The following is a 24,776-nucleotide window of genomic DNA, read 5'->3' on the forward strand; positions in this document are numbered from 1 at the left end:
CTAAATACAAGCTAAATAATTATTAGAAAATAATTCTTCTCTCATTTGACACTATTGTCATGTACGTCTAAAACTTATTTATTTATTACTTGGTTGTAGTGTATTTTAGTGTGTGGAAGTACTCAATTTAAGTACAATTCATAAAAAAAGTTAAAAGTCCTGCATTAAAATATTTACTGAAGTAAATATGTTCAATGCATTTAAAGTAAAAGTACTAGCCTCATGTGACTGCTAAATGATCATAACCTGACATTATATTAGACTGTTAATATTAGGAGAGGAAAGCTACATTACAAAGTGTGACTAAAAACTAGTCAAAGATCCTCCCTGTTCTGTTAGAAAAAAATACAGTTTGGTAGTTTAGTGCAGTGGTTCCAAATCTGGACTTGGTTCTTTCTTCAAAGAATCACAAGATACACATGAGACACTGTGACACAGTTAATAGGATACGACTGAAAACAGTTCTGTTAGACAAATCTGCGTTATTGCTTTTTTAATGTTCTTAAAAAGTAGGTTTTTGTGAAATATGGACATATTTGGGTCAGTTATTGGAACAAAAACACTTAGCAAGTCTAGAGGTGAAAAGCATTTTGTGCCTAGTAGCTTTAGAAATGGCAAAACCTGAGGAAGTCTAAAGGAACGTCCAATGTTCGGATGTGGTGCCAGAATATGATGGTTTATTAACCTGCTTTTAAACAGTACACAAAACCTGACACTAATGAACTTATCGGAAATCTATCATTGACAAATTTGCTGATCATTAAGGGAGTATTACATAAATACTCAAGAGGGAGCTTAAATTTGTGTTTTCTTATTGATCGCACATCATTTATTGTCAAAGAAAAGATTCATATCCCACATTTCCATTTTCATTCCACTATTTTTCAAATAAAAGAAAAACATTTTAATAGAATCAGCTCAAACAAGACCATGACTTATCATTATAAAGCAGGTAATATGTAAGACTAAATACATTGCAAGTTTCCCTTAATCTAAATTAAAAGCATGAGTAAACATGAGTACAGTATTGGCACTATTACATAGATACTGAGCCCTGTATGTGGTGTTAACAGCCTATTTCAATTTCTTTTTTATGTATATTATTGCACATTCACCATTATTAAAGCAAAGAAGCAAAACATTCCTGATAATCTTAGGTTAGAGTAGTGATTAAGGTTTTTTTTTTCTATCTCTTGAGTTTAATGTGGAAAATCTAGAGGTTTAGAGCTTCCAGGAGAGAAAGTAGAGCTTTCCCTGTCTGTCTCCACAAACCAGTTCATTGGGTTTCTCAGGGTTCACCTCCAATATCTGAACAGGTCCTCCACACACAAACATCCCCACCTGAAGGAAGACAAATTGAGCAGAGAAGAGGTATTGAAAGTGGGTTTACGTCAGTCTGTTCTAGTACATTAGAGACAGAAGACAGTTATTGCTTCTCTACTAGCGAGGCTAGTTAGCATTTAGCAGGGCTAATTATGATGATAATCCTTTTCCTCACCATTGTGATCCAATATCCAATACTATGCTAAGGCACAACATCATAAAGTCTGATTCTGTTTTAATGCGACTTTGACCAAACATGTCATTAGTATGCAGTGTGGCACAGGAATAATATCAGGATGCACATGTATTAATTACGATAAGCACAAACTTTCATAACTTGAAAACTTTGACTTTGATTGAAAATACGAAAAAATGGTGATTATCACCAAACTTATCTTTTAGGACTAATGTACCTGTTTCTTGGTGTTTCTGTCCCACAGCTTCACCGTCCTGTCGTAGGAGCCTGAGATGATGGTGCTGTCAGTGAGTTTCAGCACACTGATCCTGCCATTGTGGACCTGAGGACACAGCATCATCAAGAACACTTCAACCACTACAATTCTGCCTCAAAAAAACTAGTGTCAGATGGAACAGACATTTTTTTTCTCCTTGTACTTGATTTACATTGTGGGCATTTTTAAAACTGAGATTTGTCAATGGAAAGTGAACTGATTTCAATTCTCTATATTCTATAAGGCCAAAATTGATCAAAATCAATTAACAAGCAAACATGCCAAACATACTGTACACTGAATTTACCTTCTCAAATATGAGGATTTGAAGCTTTTTACTATTTTATCTGATGATAAACAGTGTTGTTGGGTTTTTTAATTGCTTTGTTTGGACAAAACAATACATTTAATAATTATGTCACCCTGGGCTGTGTGTTTTTCTCTATTTTAAAAGTCCATGACGAAAATGCCTGTTAGTTGCAGCTCTTGATGAAGAAAAATGACACTTAGTATAAAAACAGTAGGAAAATGTTGTGTTGTTGCAGAAAATGCTGCTTTTTGCCCCATGTGTAATAATATACACTAATCTCTTATCTTTGTAGTTCCTTACAGATTTTCTGCTGCTCCATGATGAAGGCTCTGGAGACTGATTGAACCACATGTTGCCCTTGACGTCTCCACACACCACAAACTCTGAAAGAATATACAACACATTTGATAATCATAATATAAACAGGTAAATCAAGCTAGCACGTACATATGTACAGTAGTTCCATTAACTGGAAAAAACTCAGAGTAGTAATAGCTGTTTGTTTGCACCTCTGTCCATAGTTATTGCTGTTATCGGGCTCCTCAGTTTCTCCTCCTCATCGCTGTTCTTTAGGCTCAGCGAGCCGAAAGTTGAATATAATTCAGTTTTGCAGCCCATGGCAAACTGAAGAAACAGAGCATCAGTTAACATTTAGCAAAAATATACTCCAGCACACTACACTATAACAGTAGTGTTAACACGATAACAGTGACAGGTAAAACTCACAATGAAGCCGATGTGAACGTCTCCTCCTTTCTCACCCACCAGCCACACACTTTTCTCATCATTACGGATCATCCCCAAAATTCGTGTCTCTTTGGACCAACTGCAGAAATACAAAAGGCATTTCTAATGGCAGTAAGGTAAGGATTTGGGGATTAACAAAATGAAAAACATGTCAGTGTACAACAAGCCCATCCCAAACTGAGCAGAATTGTATGTTAATAAGCACTTCTCATCAAAACAAGCATATAAAAATGTATCTGTGTATCATTTTCATCTGTTTCAGCTAACTAAAGCATTTAGATCAGACAATGTGAACTGTTCATTTTCAGTTAACAAAAGCTTTTCAGGGATATTTGAACTTTCTAATTCACCGTCACAATAAATGGTTTAACCCCTTGATCAACATGGACAATGATTTGTCTGTAAAATGGTTCTGTAGAGTGTGTTGTCTTACTTAGTGACTTTGCTGTTCCAGTTGTCTTCATCTTCATTTGCGACTTCAAATACTGTTCCATTAATGCACACGCCCAGCAGGACAGAGCAGTAAGTGAGGCGGACGACAGGCGTCGACACCGTGTACGTGGTCGCCTTGACCAGGCTGGGAGCAAACACAAGCAGGATACAGCAGGTTAGTGTGCGCAAACAAACCCATCACACTCATTTGATGCCCTTAATTTTCGGTATCTCACTTGAAATTTTTCCCACCTGACAGCTCATGTTTGGGTTTTATATATATATATAACTACACTGAGCTCAATAAGAAAATACACACTCTGAAGTGCTACTGGCAGCTAAAACTAAATATTTTTACTATCAAAATGCAATGCAAGAAGATCCAGGAATTCATTCAGCAAAATACTTTATATATTCTAGTGAGTTTATTTATAGAAGATATTTAAAAACAACAAACCTTTACCAAAGGGCTTTACCTGGAGATAAAAGTATGGCAGTATTTTAAGTCTTTTCAAACAAAGTTCTTTTTGTGAGGAAGCTGCATATATAAGACATTTCAAGACCTGCACATTCCCTGTATTACCTTTGATATGGAAATGCACATATGCAAAGGGAAGCAAACAATTAAATTCAATACATTATACAAATATATACCAACTCTGTAAAGAAACACATGTTGAATATGAAAAAAAAAGGTTTTATTTTGACACATTAATCTGATAATATGTACAGTTCAATGTATTGCTGCTTTCAATATCTTGAAGTTAAGGTAAGAAAAAATATCTTCCATAAATGCACATTTTTTACTTTCGGACAGACAAGTTTCAGTTTGCATTAGTGTTTTTATCTTCTTTTTTTTTAAAATCATTTTGCTGCTTTCTTTCTTTAGCCAGATATTTATATCTCACAATGACTTTCTAAATTAAATTAAAATATATAAATAAGTAACTAAATAAAAATCGCTCCTGTATTAGTGCTTAGTGTAGCTTAGTGGTGTGAATGCTCCTGTTGTTGTTTACCTTGCACAGCTGCGTTGTTGATTCCACACTGGCTTCCACACATCAACAAAACATTTCTTGTAGCTGACAGCAAACTGTCCGTCAGGCATGGAGCAGATCGCAGTGATGCTGCAATCTGAAGCCTGACATACAAACACACTGTTACACAAACACAACACCTCATGTTCACTATTAAATCCCTTTTCTTTCATTTCTTCACCTGCTTGTGTCCAACTATTTTGCTGTGCTTCCACAACTCCAGCAAACCAGACTCATAGCCAGCAAGAAGCAACTCATCCTTCTGAGAGAAGTACAGAGCTGTGACAGGGCCCCTGAGGCTGGGAGGGCTCTCTGGGCAGAAACAAAATAAGGCTTTTAAACAAAGATGCTGAAACAAAATTGCTGCAAAATGAATGATCACGTAATAGTTTTGACTTCTAAGATATTTCCTACTCATTGATGAGAAACTAATACATCAGCAGTTAGCTGAAGCTGATGGTGCCATCTTAATTCCATCAGTAATCTTGCTCTGAAACAGCATATTTCATTAATACATATGTTTTTTTCCTTTTTTAAAAGCTAAAATAGAGAGGCAGACTATACAATAGTACCTGCTGTCCATGTCCAGCTTCGCAATGAGCAGTCTTCAGAAACAGTGAGGAATTCTGGGTTGCCTTCTTTGCAACTGACTCCATGAATGGCACCGCTGTGACCCCTGAAGGTGCTGAAGTGGTCCACCTGCCCGGAAAATACATGGGACATATAAAGGTGTCTTCTCATTGACTGTGGGCAGGAAGCCTCAGAAAGTCATTTTTGTTCTGCATCAGGACTAGAATTAAAAACCACAAATCATCACAAAGTATCAGTGAGAAAACTGACCAGAAACTGATCTTGCACAACTTTAATAGGAGCTGGGAGTCTCAAAAAAATGCATGAATAGAACAGAAATAATGCAGAAAACACCTTTAAAGCCACTTTATTAATTTTATGTTGACTGACAGACCTGTAGTGGTTTCCAAAGCTGCACTGTGCCATCATCAGATGTAGTGAGAACAGTCATTTCTTCTGGGTTGACTTTTTTATTCTTCTCTTTAAACCCAGAAAATTAAACATAAAAAGAAGGCTTGGGGACTCGTGTTGTACAATACGAAAGAAAAAGAGGAGAAAGCAATAGAAACAGTGAATGTGCCCTATGTGTGCACTTTTAGTTTACCCAGAGCTCTACCTGTGTTTGGGAGGAGAGAGCAGTGATGTACACGCTGCTTGTGGGCAGTGATGTGGCAAATCTCTATGTTTGTTCCCCAGTTCCACACATGCAGTGCTCCCTCTGCACAGCCGGCTATCACATACGGCCCCTGCACACACATACGCCAACAGTGAACGCACTTGAGGACAAGGATTATTTTTCTCATTTTTACACAGTGCACCATCCTTGACTTCAATTAACTGCATAGAATTATCTCAGGGAGTAAGAACACACTATGTATGGTATTTTCTCTGACAGATAGCAGTTTTGTTTCCTCACCTGACAGCAGACAGAGGTCAGAGGACTCCTCCAGGTGATTTCTGTCAGACGCTGACCTGCCTGCAGGTCCCATAAACACAGTCTCCCATCGTTTGAAGAGCTGATCTGGAACAGAGACAAGAGGCTGAAGAAGTAAAGACAGCATGGTAATATGATCTTCTCAGATAACAGACCTGTAACTCAGTTCAGCGACATTTTCTTATAGCACTTGTGAAAAATATAATGTGGACTCACCACACAGTCTGGAGCCCAAACACAGCCGGTGATCCAGTCTCTGTGAGAGTGGGGGAGTGATTTAGAAAGGACAGCAGGAGATGAACTGATGTCCCACACCATCAGGGCCTGAAACAAGCATGTTCTTATGAGTACAGCACATCCAGCACAAATCTGAACCATGCATATATGGTTCATATATGCTTATTTAAATGCATATATTTTATGTATGTCATGTAGCAACAACTTGTATATAACATAATATATAATAATTTTATTCTCAGGATTGGTTTTAAAGACAAAACTCCAGTTTTCGTAGAACACACGCATAATCCTACCTGATCTTTGCCACCAGACAGTAGCTGCCCACCGTCAGGGCTAAAAGCCAGACAGGTGACTCCTCCACTGTGGCCCCTCAGCAATGCATGTGGCTCAACTGATGTTTCATGGGCCATATCACTCAATAACCACAAAACAATAGTGAAGTCATCTAAAACAAAAAAAATAAAATAAGGCAATGTAACTGGCAAAGGCACTTTATACCTAAGAAATTATCAGTTTGCCCAGAAAAAAACTAAACAAAAAAACATTTAAACCCCAGGTGATTTTTACTTAACCATCAGCAACACATACCTGTTGCTGCAGCCAGGTAAGTGGCATTCTGTGCTAGTGCCATGATAGCGCCTGGTTGCACACCAAACACGCTCAGCATTTTCAGGGCTCCCAGCATTCCCTCCTCTCCCTCTTTTCTCTTCCAGACCCTCAGACGTTTGTCACTTCCTCCAGAGACCAGCAGATCAGGTTCGGTCTGCTCTTCACCCAGAACGATCCAGAGCAGGCAGAGTATGGACACGTCAAGGTCCCTGGAGGCCCAAACCATCTCACCTACAGTTAAAACAAAACTAGCTGTCATCTGTCAGTGCATTTTCTCCATTTTATGCATTTTTATTACAGGATGGAAAGAGAGAGAGAGAGCGAGAGTAGAGAAAGTAAAGAAATAGAGGGGGGGTTATAAAAAAAAAAACCCTACAATAATCTGTATTCAGGATCCATCTACATTCTGTATGCATCAGTCACTGCACTATAGAGTAGGTTAATAATGTATTTCCATGTGTTTATGTCTGTTATTCAATTATTACAGCAATTAATTCTCATCCTACTCACTAACATTTCTGTACTTGTTCTGCAGGGTGAATACCAGGGATGAAATCTCAGAAATCTGATTTTTCCAGGCACATATAATATACACACCTGAGTTGAGACTGAAGAGTTTGATGCCTTCTCCATGATATCCCACTGCAGCGTATTCTCCATTCACAGCCACACAAAGTGCAGCAGGGTTTGAGTTTACAGACTTCGGTTTCTTCTGAGGTGGCTCCTGCTCCCACTATAAAGACACAGATATGATGATGCTTCAATTACTCACAAATAATCAGCTCTTTTTACGAATATTTAACTTAGACCTGTTAGATTATAACAAAATGTTAAAGTTAGAATGATAAAATATTCTTTACAATATATTTTGAAAGTTTTTGTGCATTCAGCAGAAAACTCCTGCTGATAATAACAGACATGATTTTTTTCACCAAACAGCATCTCTCTTCTTTTCAGTCACACCAGAACAGCTCATTTACATACAGGCTACAAAATGAAAAACATCTTAAAATGGATTAAAATAGCTAAGGTGACATGACTACAGACGGGCTGCAGCCACAGAAAAGCTAAATAAGGAGCTTACTTTATCACTTTTTAATGAGGTAACTGAACGTCCAAGTCCTCCTGACCAGAGCTGCAGCTGTTTCATATGAAAATAAAAACACACAGAGACAAAATGGCTTTTAATTTCAAATAAGAACATACTCATAAAAGGAACCCTTCCCTGAATTTCAATTAGATGATCTGCCTCACAAAAATGAAATTTAGAAAACAGGTCGACAAAACAGCTTTTCCAACCCATCATCAGTGTGTCAATGCTCTGAGGAATATACCAGTGCATGCACAAATAAATGGTGCGGTAAGTGCAGAGAGTGAGGTCTAACCATGTGATCAGAGCCAGCGCTGAGCAGCATAGCCCCATCATTCAGGAAAGTGAGGGCCTGTGCAGCCCCAGAGTGAGCCTGGAAACATCCCACACAGGTGGAGGTGGGCACTGACCACACCCTGACCTCTCCAGACACAGAGCCAGAGCAGAGCATGGAGGAGGACGACGAGAAGGCGACACTGCGCACTGAGCGCTTGTGACCACGCAGGGACTGAGGGAATACACAGAAGACAAAACAACAACAACAAAAAAACATAACATTAATGTACCTACAATGTCCTGGCTGAACCTAGACTTTCATCACATTTACTCCTCGTCTTTAGTTACGGTTCCATAATCAGTGCTTGTGAAAATGAGCCTGACTTGGGCTCCCTGGACAAGTAACCATTTCTTTAGTCTCTACTCACTGCAAGAGTTTTATTCTGGAGCCAGTTCCACATGATCACGTTTCCATTCCAGCAGCCAGCAGCCAGAAGGTGACCCTCAGGGTCAAAGGTCACACAGTTCAAGGGGCTGGAGGTGGTCAGAGATGCTACTTCATGACCTTTGGCAGATGACCAAACCTGAAGAGCAGAAACATCCTCAATCACTAAATAAAGTCACAAAATGTCACAGCTAAAAAAGTTGAATGTGATTTGTTTGAAACGAACTTTCAGCATGAAGTCCAGGGCCACAGTTGCAATTTGCTTGCGATCTGCAGTGACATCACTTGCTGTTATCACATTGGTGTGACCATCAATCAGAGCAGTCCTGCAAGGAAACACGTCAGCTATTACAAAGATCAATATTATGCTTAATATCCTAAAATCCTAAACTCCAACAGGACTCAGACTGTCTGACGCATTTTGAGAATTCAGCCCTCAAATGTTCCTCTCACCTGCAGCCGTTATTAATGTCCCACATCTCTATACGTCCATCAAAGGAGGTGGTAGCAAGACTTCTGTCCTTCAGAAACACACAGCTTGAGATGCCGTCACAGGTGCTCTGTAGCGACTTCACCTCCTGTTCACAACCAGGAGAAAGACTGATGTTATATCAGTATAGCAGCTGCTTTTCTCATGGTTGACAACCAAACACCCCAAATCCTGGAATTAAAATCTGTCTGCACCTGTCCCGTCTGTGTGTTGATGACATGCAGTGTTCCCTGTCCAGTACCGACCACCATCATGTCTCCATCTGAGCTCACAACCAAACAGGTCGGTTCAGAGGAGAAGGTTGACACCAGCTCACTGTGGTGAAACACACATTTCAATATATCAATCTGAACCTACAAAGATGATGAAAAGATATGCCATATCTGAATGAAAATAAAACACTTTTTAACCACCAAGATAAACTTCTCACCTATTCTCTGGAACAATCTGGCTGTCGTTGTTGAGAAACTTGACTACCCGGACTCCGGCTTTTCCCACCAGGCCTTGAGCCCAGGTGTGAGCAGTGGTCTCTGGAGACTCATTGAGGGCCTGCTGTATGAAAAGAGCTGGCCAAGAGGAGAGCAAGGCTGCATGACGCTGCAGGAAGTGACGACAGTCCTCTAGACTGTCCTGACCGCTAACTGGGGGGGTGAAAAGAAACTCAAATGAACAAGAATAAAATATATGTGAAGAATATGTGTGTAAAAAAACTTTTGAGCCCTTACTTGAGGGTCCAGATGTTTGAATCTTATCTGTGGAAGAGACAACATTTCACAGAGTAAAATTAGGATTATTTTGTTTATCATTAATCAAGGGGAGGTTTTGCTGAGCAAACCTGAAGCACACAAGCAAACATGAAGGATGATAGGGGAACCAAGTAAACTAATCAAAAGGTGTTACCACACATGTAAAGTTTCATCATGCTGTACATACTCACCATACAAGCTATATGTCTCCAGGAGGTGGTGCAGGAGCCCGTGGCGCATGTTAGCGTAGAGGAAATAATAGCTGGAGAGCAGCGAATGAAGTGCCTCCAGTTGGCCACTTTGAATCTAACAACAAGGCAGAAAGGAGTTAACATTTACAGGAAAACTCATTCATAACTGTGATTCCCTGGACTTGTCCATTCAAGATCGATTATGTTTTTCTGTGAAAGCTAATTTTATCGAATGAGCATTTTGCTTTGCACTAAGCAACTCTTCAAACAAACTACAAACTAAAGTGGTGACAGAGGAGTACTCACAAGGCTGCATGGCAGGTGCATAACAGAGTTGGCCTCACAGTGAAGGAAGGTACCTGTTCCCTGGGGGTCGGCCAGTGCCCACAGATGAGCTGTGGAAAAAGACAGAAATTGTATAAAGGGTTGGAATTACTTACACTTTGTGCATTAGTAACAAATGGTGTGTACTTCACCTGCCAGTGTGAGGTGAGCTCTAGTTCTGTCACTTTCTGCTGGGAGGAGAAAGTCCTCAAAAGCCTGCTTCACCTCTGCGTTGGTTAGAGCCAGCAGGTCATCAGTGCCATGGCAGTGAGATGGACCAATCAGACTGCAGGACAGGATCAGATAGGTTTAATACCTAATTTAGTTGTTGTCTGTAGATTTATTCACACCTCACTGCATCTAAATAGATTATACTAAAATGTGTATTATACCTCTAGAATTTAAACCACAATGAAATCTTATACTAAATAAGAAACAGTGAAGGAGCCTCAGAGATTAATTCAATATGCAATCAACATTAAATCCCATTGTCACTAACCCTTGGGTTTACACCACTTTTCACCTCTTACCTTTGTAAACTCCGAACTATACAGGTGAAAGTTGCCATGGGAATGCGTCGATCAGACTTCCTGGACAGGCTTAACGCTTCCTGCCATGAGACCTGTCCATCCTGTGATGACAGCTCATTGCATGTGTTCAGTACACAATACAGGTCTCTCTCCTTCAGGCCTGTGGATCAAGAGGAGAAAATGTTGAGGAAGCAACAAAAGCCAGCATCTTCCCAGAGTCAGGTTTACCACTGATGGACAACAGTGTTGGGGAAACTATTACTACTACTAGACAACTGATAAAATCTGATATGCAAAAAAGTGCCATAAATTAACTAAAACCTTGTTTGTGACTGTGACTATTCTTACCAGTGGTGCTGATGGTGAGTGTGGCCAACGCCCAGCGGAGTCCCAGCATGCCCCTGTACTGAGAGCAGAGTCTGTCCAGGCTGTACTGCACCAGCTGGCCCAGAGACTGAGGCAAACCCTGGAGGCTCTCCTTTAACTGAGACACAAAGTCAGCTGGAATCATTATTACTATCAACAGTAGTCAGTGTGTTCTTTCTAGACTGTTATCAGCTTCTTTTAGTATCGCGCAAGAAGCTTTCAGGTAAATATGCATCTAATAAACATTATAGCAACAACCAGTACTGGAAATACAACCAGTAACACAATTGTGGAAGTGGCCAAAAAACATAACATGAGACCTTGTCAAAGGAGGCAAAGTTCCTCAGATCTTCACAGGCCAGGTGCAGATAGAGGGGACTCCCTGCTCCATTCTTCATTATCAGTGTTTGGAGCTGAACGAACACAGCACAGTTTTAGTGGAAAGCAGAAAGACAGAACATTAATGAGTTAAATGACAGCAGTAATAGATAAATCATAACTACCCGAGTTGCACAAAACATGAGAACGCATAAAAAGAACCTGGTTGTTGACTGCAGAGTCACTTAGCTTCTTCCCAAAGGTATCCAGTCCCTTTTGCACGATCTCCTTCCGGTCCAGCATAGTAAGCTGTCCAAGGGTAAACAGGACTGTGCCTTTCTTCTTCGCCAGGGTTTTCAACAGAGCTGCTTTGGATCTGATGCTCACTACCAAACACACACCCTGACGAGAAAGCCTGAATTCAAGTTTTACTGTAGCTTAAAACACTAAACCAGATGAGCTGTTTAGGATGCACTGATCACATAAATACATGTAGAATAAGAGACAATATCTTGTCCTGCATCCAAACAGTGTTCTGTTTTGTGTGCAGCCTGTAAAGTGTGTTTTCTATTCATGTGACTGACCTGGGGAAGCTTCTGTGGTATCCAATCAGAGCTGAGCTGACCTCTGCCATCTTGGACAAGATCCACTCCATCAACAAGCAGCACCAGAGGTTTTTTCTTCTTCATATCACTCAGTGTAGAGTGAAATTCTCTCAGTAAATCTCTGAGATAAGAAAAAAAAAAAAACACATATTCAAACACAGGTGAAAAGGGATATAACATAGCTGCAGTATATATCTTTACTATCTGGAATCTAATCACCTATATGTGTGGGGAAGAGGTGACTTCTTTTCAGCATCCTTCATCTTTCTAAACCACTGAACGAAGCAGCGAAGAAGATTCTCCTCAGACTGTGCTGACTGACTGGCAGCTGTAGAGTAGGAGATGACGTCACAGACCAGGTTTCTTCTGGACTTGACTCCAGTCCTAAGGGCGTTTGCTAGAGCTGCCTATTTGAGAGAGAAAGAGAGAGAGAATTACAATTAACTATTTTCTCATCTACAGAATTTATGTGTGCAGGTCACTTAATTACATTTATCTGTACCTAAGATTTTTATTCATTTTAAAAGGTCACTACAGGAATGAAGCTGAATGTGAAACTCAACCAACTCTTTGGCAGATGTTCCATGATGTTTATGTCTGCTGAAACTTGCCTTGAGATTTCTTTGACTTTCTGTTTCTTTAATACTGTCCACCCAACAGGTTTGATCAGTGTCTTTTATGAGGTTAATTTACCATGAACACGGTTTTGCCCTCTCCAGGTCCTGCCTCCACCACCATGATCCCTCCTTTGGTCTGGACCTGCTCCACCATCTCCACAGCTCCAGACAGCAGCTTCGCCCTGCCGAAGAACTGTCTCTGTAGCGCCTCCTGGTGAACCTCCTGCTCAGTCACATCTGATGCAGCCTCTGCTTCGTCATCCTCCTGCCATAGTGAAAATGAGATGTCTGTTTGTAATGTATACAGTAAACCTGAATTCAGTGGTTTAGGAACGTGAACTCTGAAATTCAAACACATGAATTTGGGTGATTGGGTTTGGTAACTGGAATTATGACTAACTTCCACAAACTGTTGTACAACAGCCATCCAAAGGTCTTCCAGCACAGCTTTGCCAAAATCCTCCAGGTGTTTCAGATACGGGTTCCCTTCCACAACACCTCCCCACTCACACGGGTAACTAGGACAGAGATATTTACCATTCACCATTTCACAATGTATAATATCAGTTTTCAAAACATTATTTCAACAATGCACACTGCTGTCAACACAGCAAAATCCTTTATTAAAAACGTCTAACGATCAGTGAAGAATGTTTTACAGCTTCACCAATGTGACTCACTTTTCAGTAACCTTGACATCACTGGTCCGGATCCTGTTTTTCAGAGAGACCATTTTTGACTCAGCCTCCTTTGATTCAGGAGCAAAGTGTGATCTCCACGCCAATGGAACTGATCTGACAAAACAGAAAAATTAAAATATAAGATTCTTCTCAAGCAAACTGTGTCATATTAAAGCATCAGCTTAATGAAATCACAAAATATTGTATAAACAGGACTTTGTTTGGAAATTGTTAAGTGTGAATATAGCCATGGTTCACCTACTTGATTATGTTTGGATCTCTGAAGTAGCAGAACATTCGCTGGTGTGATGTATCAGGATAAAGAGCCTGAAACTGACGGATCTCCATCTCTGTGATGGACAGACCTGGTGGGGCTGACGCCAGCTACACGGAAAGAACAAAATTATTTTTTTTAACATTATATTTCATTAAAATTCACATCAACTATTCTCCCATTTAAAGTATTAATGGTACTTTGATTTTTCATGGCCTGGATCACAAAATCAACAAAATGCAAGATGACCTGCATAAGCAGCAGAGACATTTTTTATAAATATAAATGGACAACTTGGCTAATTATAGTAAAAACATTCATATAAATATCAGATCTGGAGTACTACAGATTTTCCAACTTAATAACTAACCTAACTGCATATTACAGACTACAGAAAATATTTAAAGCCTGTATAAGTCTTTTTAAATAAGTTTACTAAGTCAAAATCAGTGTCAAAGACTTTTTAAATGCAGCATATACCTTAATTTCCATATGGAAACATGATTTTGACCATATTTCATTTCAGGTTATGTAAAGACGTGAAAAATCTAATTTGAGAAAGGATGTTAATGTTGTCAAACATCTTAAAATGGATCCTTGTGAAAAAAACTGCAGAATTATGTTATGATTTTGTATTTTAGTTAATTATGAATTTTGTCTTTACAGATCATGTGAATCCTTGTGTAATTAAAAAATTACGATAAAAGCAGGACATGCAGAGCAGTATGGAGATTTTGCTGTATTTCATAATTTTGTATATCATTTTTACTTCTTACCCAGCTGTACTGTGGCAGGTCAGGGAGGACAGGTCTGGGGGGCACCAGGCCGTACCTCTCTCCCAGGATTCCTACCATCATGTGGCTGCGACACACCTCCGACAGGCATAGCTGGGTGGTTCGACCCGATTCCTCCTCCGTCACGCCCCAACGCAGCTCCACCTCCTGCAGGTAAAGGCAGTGTGGAGCAGCACGCCGGCGGAGCTCCGGGAACACGTTCCTCACCAACATGTCGCGCTCGGCGTGCATGTCTCTGAAGGTGGAGGAAATGAACACTCGCACACCTTGCCACCTGAAGACAGAGGAGCTGCTGTTGAACTGATGAAGGCAGGAAAAATGTTCTGGACAGTAGAACATCAACGTAAACAAACTAATACAGTGGTGTCTGGAATTATGAGAATCACTTCAGAAATGTGCCTTCAGGTTTATGCCTTTTATCACGCTGATTCCCATTAAGGGCCCAAATAAAAACCTTACTACTGTGAAGTTTTCCCTTTTTTTTTTTTCCTTCTTCTAAGCAACATCTGAGTCATAATTTAGAGTGAGCTAGATTTTCACTGACAGGAAAATCTGTTCAAAACAAACTGACACAGTCCTGATGAAGGCAATGTTTTGTTATCTTTAATAATTCTACATAGATTTGTTTGGAAATAATTTTTCAGGGGCTTTAAGTAAGAATTACCTTAATTTGGGGCTGGCTGGTATTGTTACAACATTGTTTGTGGTCTCAGGGTCTTTAGCTCCCTCTGGTGGTGGGATGTTGTACAGTTTGTCCAAATGCTCCACATGGTCCAGCAGCCTGGAAGATCCTCGTTCTGCCATAAACCTGATCACATAATTAAATTGGAAATATTTACTTAATCTCAGAGTTTGATGAGAAGATAAACATCCCTCCGTGTTAGGTAAATCTGAAGTTAGATCCAGTAACTGGTTAGTTAAAGCTATACAAAGACTAGAAAGAAAAAAAACAGCTGTGTCAATCAAATTAATGTTTTATCTTTAAAAAATGACAATGATCAATATATCATTATGAGAAAGCCAATAGTTTGTTTAACCTTCCATAGCTTTATATAAGCCGAGCCAGCTTTGGGATGAAAAGGAGATATTTTACCTCAGCATTTGCTCACTGAAGCCTGTCAGTGTCACAGAGTTGCTGTCAGTGGTGTACTCTGGGTCACTGGAACTGTGACGAAGAGACACTCATGATTAGTTACAAACAGAAAGTGGAAATAGGAAACAGGTGATCCTTTACTATCCGTTTATTCTAAGAAGAAGCTTCCCAACATTAACTTCCCAATGTTGTCGATATGATCCATGGAGAAAAGCTCAAATGGCAGAAAAGCAAAGCGTTACCTATCTAATAAGAAGATCTTCACCACGAGGGCTTTGTGGTTCACGTTTTTCCTGTAGCTGTTGATGGCCCACTCGACATCAGAATTAATCCAGGTATCGCTCAGCACAATGATGTTGTTCACCTAAGACACAAACGCAGCAGTTCTTATATATTTTTAACAGACTCATCATGTCATTAATGTGAAGAAGTAGAAAGTCAGGTGTCATTCAAAAAACAGCAGTTTATGACCAGTACTCCTGAACTTGTGGTTCCAGTCTAATATAGAAATTTTAGGTTAATGTTTCAACCGCCTTAAGTTTCTTTGTAGTTTTCATACTGTACATAACACTGCTCTTTGAGGGATAATGTAGTATTTCCATTTGTGTTCAACTGTCCTATTTTGACAGAATTACAATCTGTCTTTTTAGGAGAATATTAACTGAAAATGAAAATAATAAACATAAATGATATCATAAAATAATATCATCACTGCAGCTCACTGGAAACTGGATTGAAGGTTACTGAGATGTTGAATTTCCATTGAATTATCCACTCAGATCTTCTCTTATCAGGACTATGGTAGCACGACAGTACCGAAACTCTAGGCATGCGGGAGACACACACCCCTGCATCCCCAGTGGATATTAAATCCTCGCTGTCAAAAATATCTAAATAAAGAACATGCATACAAATAAACCAACCTCTTCTTTCTCAGTCAGTATGCTGGAGAAGAAATTTTTGTCTCGGTCTTCATATGATGTTTCTTCATACTCCTGTGAAAGAGAAGCACTCAGCAATAAAGGCAAAATGCAGGGAACAAAACTCTCTTTCAAAACATTTACATCACCTGTTATTCTACCACTGCAGAAATATAACTGTGTGCATCCTTATCACATTGATACTGTGTAGTTCACTTATTTTTTGAAGGTAGAAACATCTAATGTTAAAGGATTTGGTTTTGGTGGTTACTCTAAATGAAAGCCAGGCTGGAAAACAACAGTGAAAGTCAATTTTTGTTATATGAAATAGAAAAATACTACAGAGAATAACCCTGACCTTGATGTCCTTCATGACAGTTCGGACATTTTCCAAAAGGACGTCAGACTTCAGCTCAACTTCTTTACCATGACTATAATCATGTATAAAAAGCTTACTGTCCTCAGCACTGCTACCAATCATCAGAGCGAGCAAAACTCCCACTTCCATCACCTGAGAGGATATGACAGACATTAGCTTCAGTTTATATGCCAGCCTTCCTTTGTGTTAATCTAATCAGATGAAAACAGGAGCCTTACAGTAGGAGTCAGCTTGTTTTCCTCCTGTTTCTTCCCTGATTCTCCACTCTCTTCTTCTTCTTCCTTGTTGTTCTCTTCTTCAGGATCTGGTGGGAGGCAAAAGTCTTGCTTCTCGTTGGTGGCTTTCATGTCAGTAGACATCAGGATAACAGTGCGTCCAGGCAGTGGGGGCACGTTGTAACGACAGGAGATCTGAACCGCCGTCTCCAGAGCTTTGCGGTAACGATCCAACAGAGCAGAAGTGTAGTGTTGCTCCCTAAACACAGACACAGACACGGTTACATTATAGGACTTGATATGTTCGTGTAAATCATCCACGTTAGCTTGTTTTTGTGGTCTTCACTAAAACAGCTTCCCCTGAGCTAAACTGTATAGCTGCTTCTTTCTCTTCAAGGAAAAGGCCCCCACTCATCCTGCATCAGCCCCTCCATTCTGTGACCCAGGGGCCTCCTGACTCCTCATGTCCAAGTCACAAGAAATGAATGGAATAAAGAAATTCTGTTTACCTGGCCTTTAAGTGCGAGGCCTTCTTCATTTTGTACAGTCGATAAATAAACGGCACCCCCAGCGCCGCCCGTAGCCTGCTCCTTTGGGTTGTATCCCATTTCATACGTTTGAAGCGCCCGCTCTTGGGAATCTTCTTCAGGATGCCCTTCAGGATGTCTTTAGCAGGGGGAAGTTCTTTCTGTGATGTGGACGCTGAAGGACACAGGCAAAGCAAAGCTAATTTAAGTGTTCAGTGTTGTCCATGTACGCATGTAAGCTGGATATGACTGAACAGTTAGCCGATATATTTTGTGGCTGCTAAATGGCTAATATTTGAAACTAACTAATCACATGTTTCATTGCTGACATTAAGGATCCTAGCTACAGAAAACAAGGGTCTATCATGCCTCTATGCAGACCTATTTCCTGCTACACATTAACTATTATACGTTTTACTTTTAAAGACATCCTCTGACTTCGTTGGGTTAGAGCATCCTTGAAATAAAGTACTTGTACAGGCCACATCTCAACGAACGTAAATCCTGCCTTCATAGAAGAGTGAGCTGTGATATTATTGGATGTGTGATAGGATTCTATGGTTAAAATTTTTGCACAATACTGCATGTGTGTCTCACCCAGAGGATCAAGCTCCATGATGACTTTGTAAGCAGCGAGGAATCTGAAGGGAAACTGTCGGCTCTGAATAACTGATTTCTGTAAGCACATAAAAACCAGGCAGTTACAGAAAACCTAATGAACCCTGCTGCAAAACAAAGATTACCAACCAGCTGGAAAAGAAATATGACATTACTTAGATTATTAAAAAAAGACATAAAATATGTTAACGCCCTTTCGCTGGTGGATCTCACCTTATTGGTCAGTCTACTCAGGATCTTCTTGTGATGAGCCTCACTGATGCCTTTAGTGATCATGTTCCGCAGGTTCCTCAGCATGGCCATGAATGGAAGAGACTTGTTGTCTGCACAGTAGGGAAATTATTAATTAATATGTGAGATCATGCATGTATAAGTATTTGTAGGTCTGTTATGTGCATCTGTGTCTTTGCATCACTGGTGTGTTGTACCAGATGTTCATAACCCGTGAAATGAATATAATAATTCATTGGAAATGTATGAATGTCTGAACTGTACTCAGAAACATGGAATAAAAGATGAAGGTTTTTTCTTGAAACTGGTGGTAATGGCCAGCAAGCCTATGCATGTTCCAAATCCAGTAACAAGGTGTGGCTTTTATTTGAGAAACTTGTGAAACATGAAACAAACAAATGCTGAAAAAAAGCCAATATCCAGATACATATACCAAGTTGAAAACAGTTTTTACAAAATGTCTCTCTGTAAGTTCTCAGCAGACCTATGAGCTTCTCCCAGGTGGCAGCCTTGTTGCCCTCCATACTGAGCAGCCTTTCCCAGGTCTGTGGCTCTTTGAGCTTCATTCTCTTCCCAGCTCTCTCCCTGTCCCACACACCCTTCATTCCACTTTGGGTAAATGCCTTCAGGTCAGCAGGATACCTGGGAAAAACGCATGGTATATTAAAATGAAAGCAAGTGGATGACAGGTCTAACTAGGACTTCTTTTTCTTACAATGTGGTATAAGAGATCCTGCCTCTCTCTACTGGCCACATTTTCATTTGCCTAAAATTTGCATTTGTGTGATGTAAACCCTGTGAAAGATATTTTATGCAGTAGATACAAAACTTCAAAGTATTTCTCTTTCACCTTTCACACAAAAACATTACATCAAATGCATTAGAAAAAATTGAAATACAGTACACTACATACATTTGAATTTCTGCCCCCCCATTACAAATTTAAAAGGAGAAATCATTTTCTAATAAATTGAAAAAAAAATAAAAATAAATAAGCAACAGCATGTCTTTTACGTTAAGCAACATAATTAAGCAACAGTAAAACCATGCAGCAGTCTCTGTGTTGTGCTGTCTGTGTATTTGTGTGTCTTACTTTCTTCCCAGAATGGCCATAATGTATTCGGCTGGTTCTTTAATGTGGAGTCTCTTGATCATCTTCTTCATGCTGAACTCATTCTGCTTTTTATCCACCGCCACTTTTCTGGGCTCCAACTGCAGCTGCAAAGCAATGTTTCCCTTTTGAGTTAAAACGTCTTATCCCTTCTGCACCAACAAAGTGAAAGAAACTTAGAGGTAGTTCATTTTAAAACAGTGTTTAAGACACAAAGATAAATTTGTAGTAAAATTAGCTAAACAAACCAAGTTCACCTAATGAAATACAAGTAGCTTACAATTTTAAATCATCAAAGCCCTTATTTCATGACCCAAGAGAAAATGTGATGACTTACAAACTTCTTCAGAATTGATGCATCTGATCTGAGCAAATTCGCCCACTTGCTCAGTTGCTCATGAGTTGGTTTCTGGAAATTACAGATGATTTTTGCAGAACAAACCACAGAGTGACCAAGAAAAGATATTCAAAGCATGTATTCAATGAATATTATTTTAGAGAACTGAATCTGTTGCACTAAAATAAAACAATGCAAAGTTTTGGTTAACTGTGTGGGTTTCCAAGTATTATGTACATTTTTTAACCACAGTGAAAATGCAACAACCGCATATATTTGTCATACCAAGAAACTGTTAATTCCTGGGGAATAACAGGGGTGTGATATTAGCATTGTTGAGAGAGAGAGAGAGAGAGAGAGAGAGAGACACACACACACACACACACACACACACACATGCGTGCGCACATGCACGCACACACACACACGCAGAGTTCTTGCAGCCTTCAAATACAATCTTCCATTTGCGAATGAAAGCTGCTGTAGGAACCTTCTCTGTCATAGTTTGCTGACTATAGCTATAAAAACAGAGCATCAATTCATCTGCCTGCAAAGCCTTTTGGGAGATTCTTGCCACTCTCTGAGTGCAAGGGCAAAGTGCACACAAGTAGGAGGTAGGATGACAAGCAGGTCGCCCATTCAGGGTTTTTTTCGAGACAAGTAAAATGACTGGTCAGGCTTTTCCAGGCACTGCTGCTGCCAGAGATGACAGATTTGTTTCTTCGCATTGAATTATTCGTTGCCAGAAGGATAAAAGGAGAGAAAATTCAGGAAACAAACATTTCTCTGAAAGGAATTTCCAACCCTACCTAGAGTTAATACTGAGCCAACAGATCAAACTGAATGCCTGGGTACCTTGTCTTTGCGTCTGTTGCGGTTGTGTTTACAGCGATGTTTGCGTGTGTTGTATTTGGCAAGTTGGTACTCGTTGAACTGCTTGAACTTGTCAGCCATTGCTTTCTTCAGGCACATGGGCAGGGAACGGCTGAAACACTGTCAACAGACCGTCAGTATTTATCCAGAGCCAATACATCATCAATCCGTCACGCAACAGACGCTCACTAATACTTACTGTACTGTAGATTCTGACCACTTCCAGCCAATCCGAGGGCAGCTGTACAGCAGCACAGAAATATCTGCGCACATGAGACTTGGTGGTGGGCTGATTGGCTGCCAAAGCCAATAAGAAGTTTGCTGTGATGCGGATGTTCAACTCCTGACGAGTATAAACTGCAACCTGGGTGGGAAATACAGAACAAACACACTTCATGAGTCTAATGAAAATGAGTATATGCCTGAATCCTTCACGCTTGTATTGTGTCTTGATCTGAAAAGGGAAATGACATTTAACTCACAACAGCCACAATAGCCCAGGCCAGAAGCAGACAGCTGCACTAAACAAAAACCTCTCTACAACAATGGAGCCATAAATAACCTTGAAAAACCTGCACAAGTCACCCTGGGACAACTTTGCTGTTTTAAAGGGAAAGGGTGGTCATATCACATATTAAAGTTGACTGTTTACTGCACTTTGTACGAAAATAACTCATTAATAAAAACTATTCACTGCATTATTTTGTAAAGCATCCTCACATGACTTTTATTCCCTAAATCATTAGCAGTCTATATGGATTACATTTTTGTAATCAATCCACCTATTTAACTATACATAATATTCCAAATCTGATCTGAAAAAAATATTCATATTTTCATCTCATTTTTGTGTTTTCCATTTTCTGGGCAGTTTTACTTGATTAGTTGATCATAATTAAATCCTTGTAGGTTAAAACCTCTTCAGCAACTACAGTCCAGTTTAGGATATAAATAATGTCTTCAGGCAAACACAGACCCATACACAAACATGCATACCCACCTTGAGGAGAAACTGTGGGTCACATTCAGAAATGTCCTTTGCCAAGTTTATGATTCTGGTCCAAATGCTGTTCTCTGAGTCCCAGTCCTTCTGGCCTGGAGCCGTATTCTTATTGACCAGGGAGCAGCACACTGCATTCAGCAGGAGATACTATAGCACAGACAGAAAGACACAGAAGTTAAGGTCACTTTAGTTAATACACAGAATAAGCAATAAGGAACAAAATTTATAAAGAGTAATAGCCAAATTGAAAATTTAAAAAAAACACAAAAAACAGTTAAACAGTGTAAAATAGTTCTTCATACCTTTTTATTCTTAATCTCCTCTTCAATCTGTTCATTTTCTCTATCTAACTCAGCAAATTCTTCTTGTCTGATGACCATAGTTTGTTCAAGTTCCTGGTTGACTAGCTCTGTTTCCAGGATAGGTAATTTCATAGGGGAGCAACCATCCTCTGCCTGCTCCTCCTTTTCAGACAGAACATCCTGTTCCTCAGAATGCTGCACATGCACAAAAAGTCAAATTAAAACAGTATTATTGTCAAATCTGAGGCATCAAAACATTGATGTCAAATATGCAAAAGAGGAATGTATAAGCAACTGAGGTAAGACGAGGCAAATTATGAAAAAAAGCAAATGTAAATATTTAATGTACCACACTTGTTTCTTCAAAAGAGGACTGCATTACTTCAGTTATTTCCTCTCTATCTTCATCTCCTCCATCATCTCTTTTCTGTTCTCCACCCAGACCATGATGGAGTAATGAAGGAGGATGAGCAAAGTGACTGAGCAGAGCATCACCAGTCAGGGATGTGGACAGCAGAGATTTATTGTCGACAGAGGGGATCAAGGGAAACGAGAAACATGGTGAATGGCCAGTTAGAAACTTATTCTGGGTGCTGAGGAGTGAAGAATTGAGGGATGGCGATACGGAAGAGGTGGAGAGAAGAGAGGATGAGGTGGAGGACAGACTGGAAGGCTGAAGAGAAGAGCATGAGAAAGTTTGTGCTGTAACTGTTGTGCAGGGCTGGGGCTTCAGCATGGACGTTGGAGTTAAGAACTTATTCTCCAGACATGGAGGAACATAGTTAGAAAACAAGCTTCTCCCACATGTGGCCTGCTGCTGATCTCCTTGGGTCATGTTTACCTGCTGCAACGTCAGCGACTTCATCGCTGTTTAAAAAAAAACAACAACACACACACACAAAAAAAAGTGTTAATCGATCAAAGGTCATTGTGAGATTGAGCCTCTCAACTGAATCACACGCTACAATAGCTATTGAGATAAGCAGTTCACCAGCATTCCTTCCACTGTTTAAACAAGTACTGCAAACTTGTATCTAAGGGTGTGTTGCACCCTTGAAAGCATCTAAAAGACACAGCTCAGCAGATCTTTTCAGAGTTTAACTAAACACCAGACGCATCATTATGTATATGGTATATGCAAAGAAATAAATATAAAATGAAAATCAGAAATTCTCTATACGGCAATACAGTTCAGTCAAATACTGGTCGAATGTGGGTAATGAAACATGAAGAACAGGCCTTGTTGACTTTTAGACTGAAAAGAAAAAGGAAAAAAAAGCAACCTGGAGATGTCATTTTGAGGAGAATTATAACTACCAGAGACAAAATATTTAATCAATCATAAAGAACCGAATCCTGACTCAATAACAAAAAAATAATTAACTGAAAGCCCCTTTTACTTGGTATCAAATAATCAATAACATATACACATACGCTACTACTGTGTGGAGCAAAATCAGCCATTTAACTATGAAAATAAAAGTCATACCTCTACAATACTATAATGACAGCCCCCACATTGAACTACCATGGCTAAGATAACACTCAGCATGAGCCAGGGTGTTTTCTACAACCCTATTTCTTTCTAATGACTCAAGAGTTTGCATAGGTGTGGTGTTAGCTATGGAGCAAACCACACAGAAAACCCTCCACAACACCCACAATTTAAACCCCACAGGTGAAACACTGATCGAACAAGTGTGTCCTGTGATGGATAGTAATCTCACCGTTTAATAAAGTGCAGTGTTACCATCTGTTTGTGAGTCCTTATGATCAAATTGTGTCTTAGTTTAAAGCAAACTTCCTCGTTCAGCAGCTGCTGGAGAGGTCGGCAGGATACAGCTCCCTGATTGGTCAGTTTTTGTCTATTATATACCGTATTAGTACGTTTAGAAGCGCCTATCCTCAAATGTAGGAGATTACTCAAAAACATGATTTTTGTTTTTTACCAGCATTCAGTAAAAAAAGCCACATTCAGTAATGTGTTAGTACTCCTCCCATAAATACGTAGTAAATAAATTGTGATAATAATAAACAAATATGACTAACAGTCACTAGAAGACTAGAAGAAACTGCAAATCACCAAAAAAGTGCAATAAACTATTATATTTTCTGAATTACAGAACGGTTTCAAAACTGAACACACCTGGATTTCTTTGCAGCAAAGTCACCATTGACATGATTACTGATGCTGATGACAGCAAGTCCACTGAGATGCTCTTGGGGCATGGTAGACCTCAAATTCGTTTTAATCAGCTTCAGCTTTGAAAAGCTTCTATCTGCAGCTGCCACAGTCACCGGGATCACACTTATCCTCAGTGCCACCCACATGTTTGTAAAGATTTTCATGCAGGTATTGAAGAATCTCCATGGTGGTCATGTTGGTTGCTGGTAAGTTTGGGAAACTTCTCATTTCATCTCATTTTTATCCCATGGTCTGACCTCACTGTTACTTAAAGAAGTAATAAATAGTTAACTTGTGATTGTTACCTCTATATTGGTCTTTTTTTCTGCTCCTCTTCTTCCTGTCTAATTTTCTTGTTTCATTCATTTTTTACACAGGATAGTTTTAAGTGAACATGAGCGGTAAAACTAATATGTGTAGTAACTGTGTGTGCCCTGTATTAATAAATGTATTATGGTAATGTATTATAATCATGTCATGATCCAGAAAGGCTTTTAATCAGTCTAAAATCACGTTGTCAAATCAAATAAAACTATGCCCCCAGTCATTTTGGGCCCCAGGCAACCTATGCCAGGGGCCAGC

At 39.6% G+C, this 24,776-nt stretch overlaps 1 protein-coding gene across 1 annotated transcript; it reads right to left on the reverse strand.

The window, feature by feature from the left end:
- Positions 1-660: 660 nt before the first annotated feature.
- Positions 661-23,851, reverse strand: tep1 (telomerase-associated protein 1). The gene is made up of 56 exons (XM_026314169.1): positions 23,737-23,851; positions 22,359-22,876; positions 22,010-22,204; positions 21,705-21,854; positions 20,904-21,068; positions 20,687-20,824; positions 19,832-19,903; positions 19,477-19,601; positions 18,868-19,025; positions 18,366-18,475; positions 18,132-18,210; positions 17,517-17,709; positions 17,011-17,266; positions 16,772-16,924; positions 16,417-16,488; positions 15,736-15,857; positions 15,494-15,565; positions 15,065-15,208; positions 14,383-14,674; positions 13,595-13,716; positions 13,333-13,446; positions 13,053-13,170; positions 12,729-12,917; positions 12,255-12,442; positions 12,015-12,156; positions 11,653-11,832; positions 11,433-11,525; positions 11,095-11,230; positions 10,747-10,906; positions 10,369-10,502; positions 10,199-10,287; positions 9,893-10,007; positions 9,681-9,707; positions 9,386-9,596; positions 9,150-9,270; positions 8,919-9,043; positions 8,692-8,791; positions 8,449-8,604; positions 8,040-8,252; positions 7,739-7,795; positions 7,252-7,387; positions 6,634-6,885; positions 6,339-6,490; positions 6,022-6,129; positions 5,788-5,892; positions 5,488-5,617; positions 5,266-5,351; positions 4,874-5,000; positions 4,483-4,613; positions 4,284-4,405; positions 3,266-3,409; positions 2,812-2,911; positions 2,595-2,709; positions 2,386-2,468; positions 1,737-1,841; positions 661-1,341 (listed from the first exon to the last, which is right to left on the reverse strand). Exons 2-56 carry the CDS (start codon positions 22,872-22,874, stop codon positions 1,222-1,224), a joined length of 7,818 nt encoding a protein of 2,605 aa, XP_026169954.1. The 5' UTR covers positions 22,875-22,876; positions 23,737-23,851; the 3' UTR covers positions 661-1,221.
- Positions 23,852-24,776: the final 925 nt, after the last annotated feature.

Source organism: Mastacembelus armatus, chromosome 17, assembly GCF_900324485.2.
Source record: "Mastacembelus armatus chromosome 17, fMasArm1.2, whole genome shotgun sequence".
Lineage (NCBI taxonomy): Eukaryota > Metazoa > Chordata > Actinopteri > Synbranchiformes > Mastacembelidae > Mastacembelus > Mastacembelus armatus.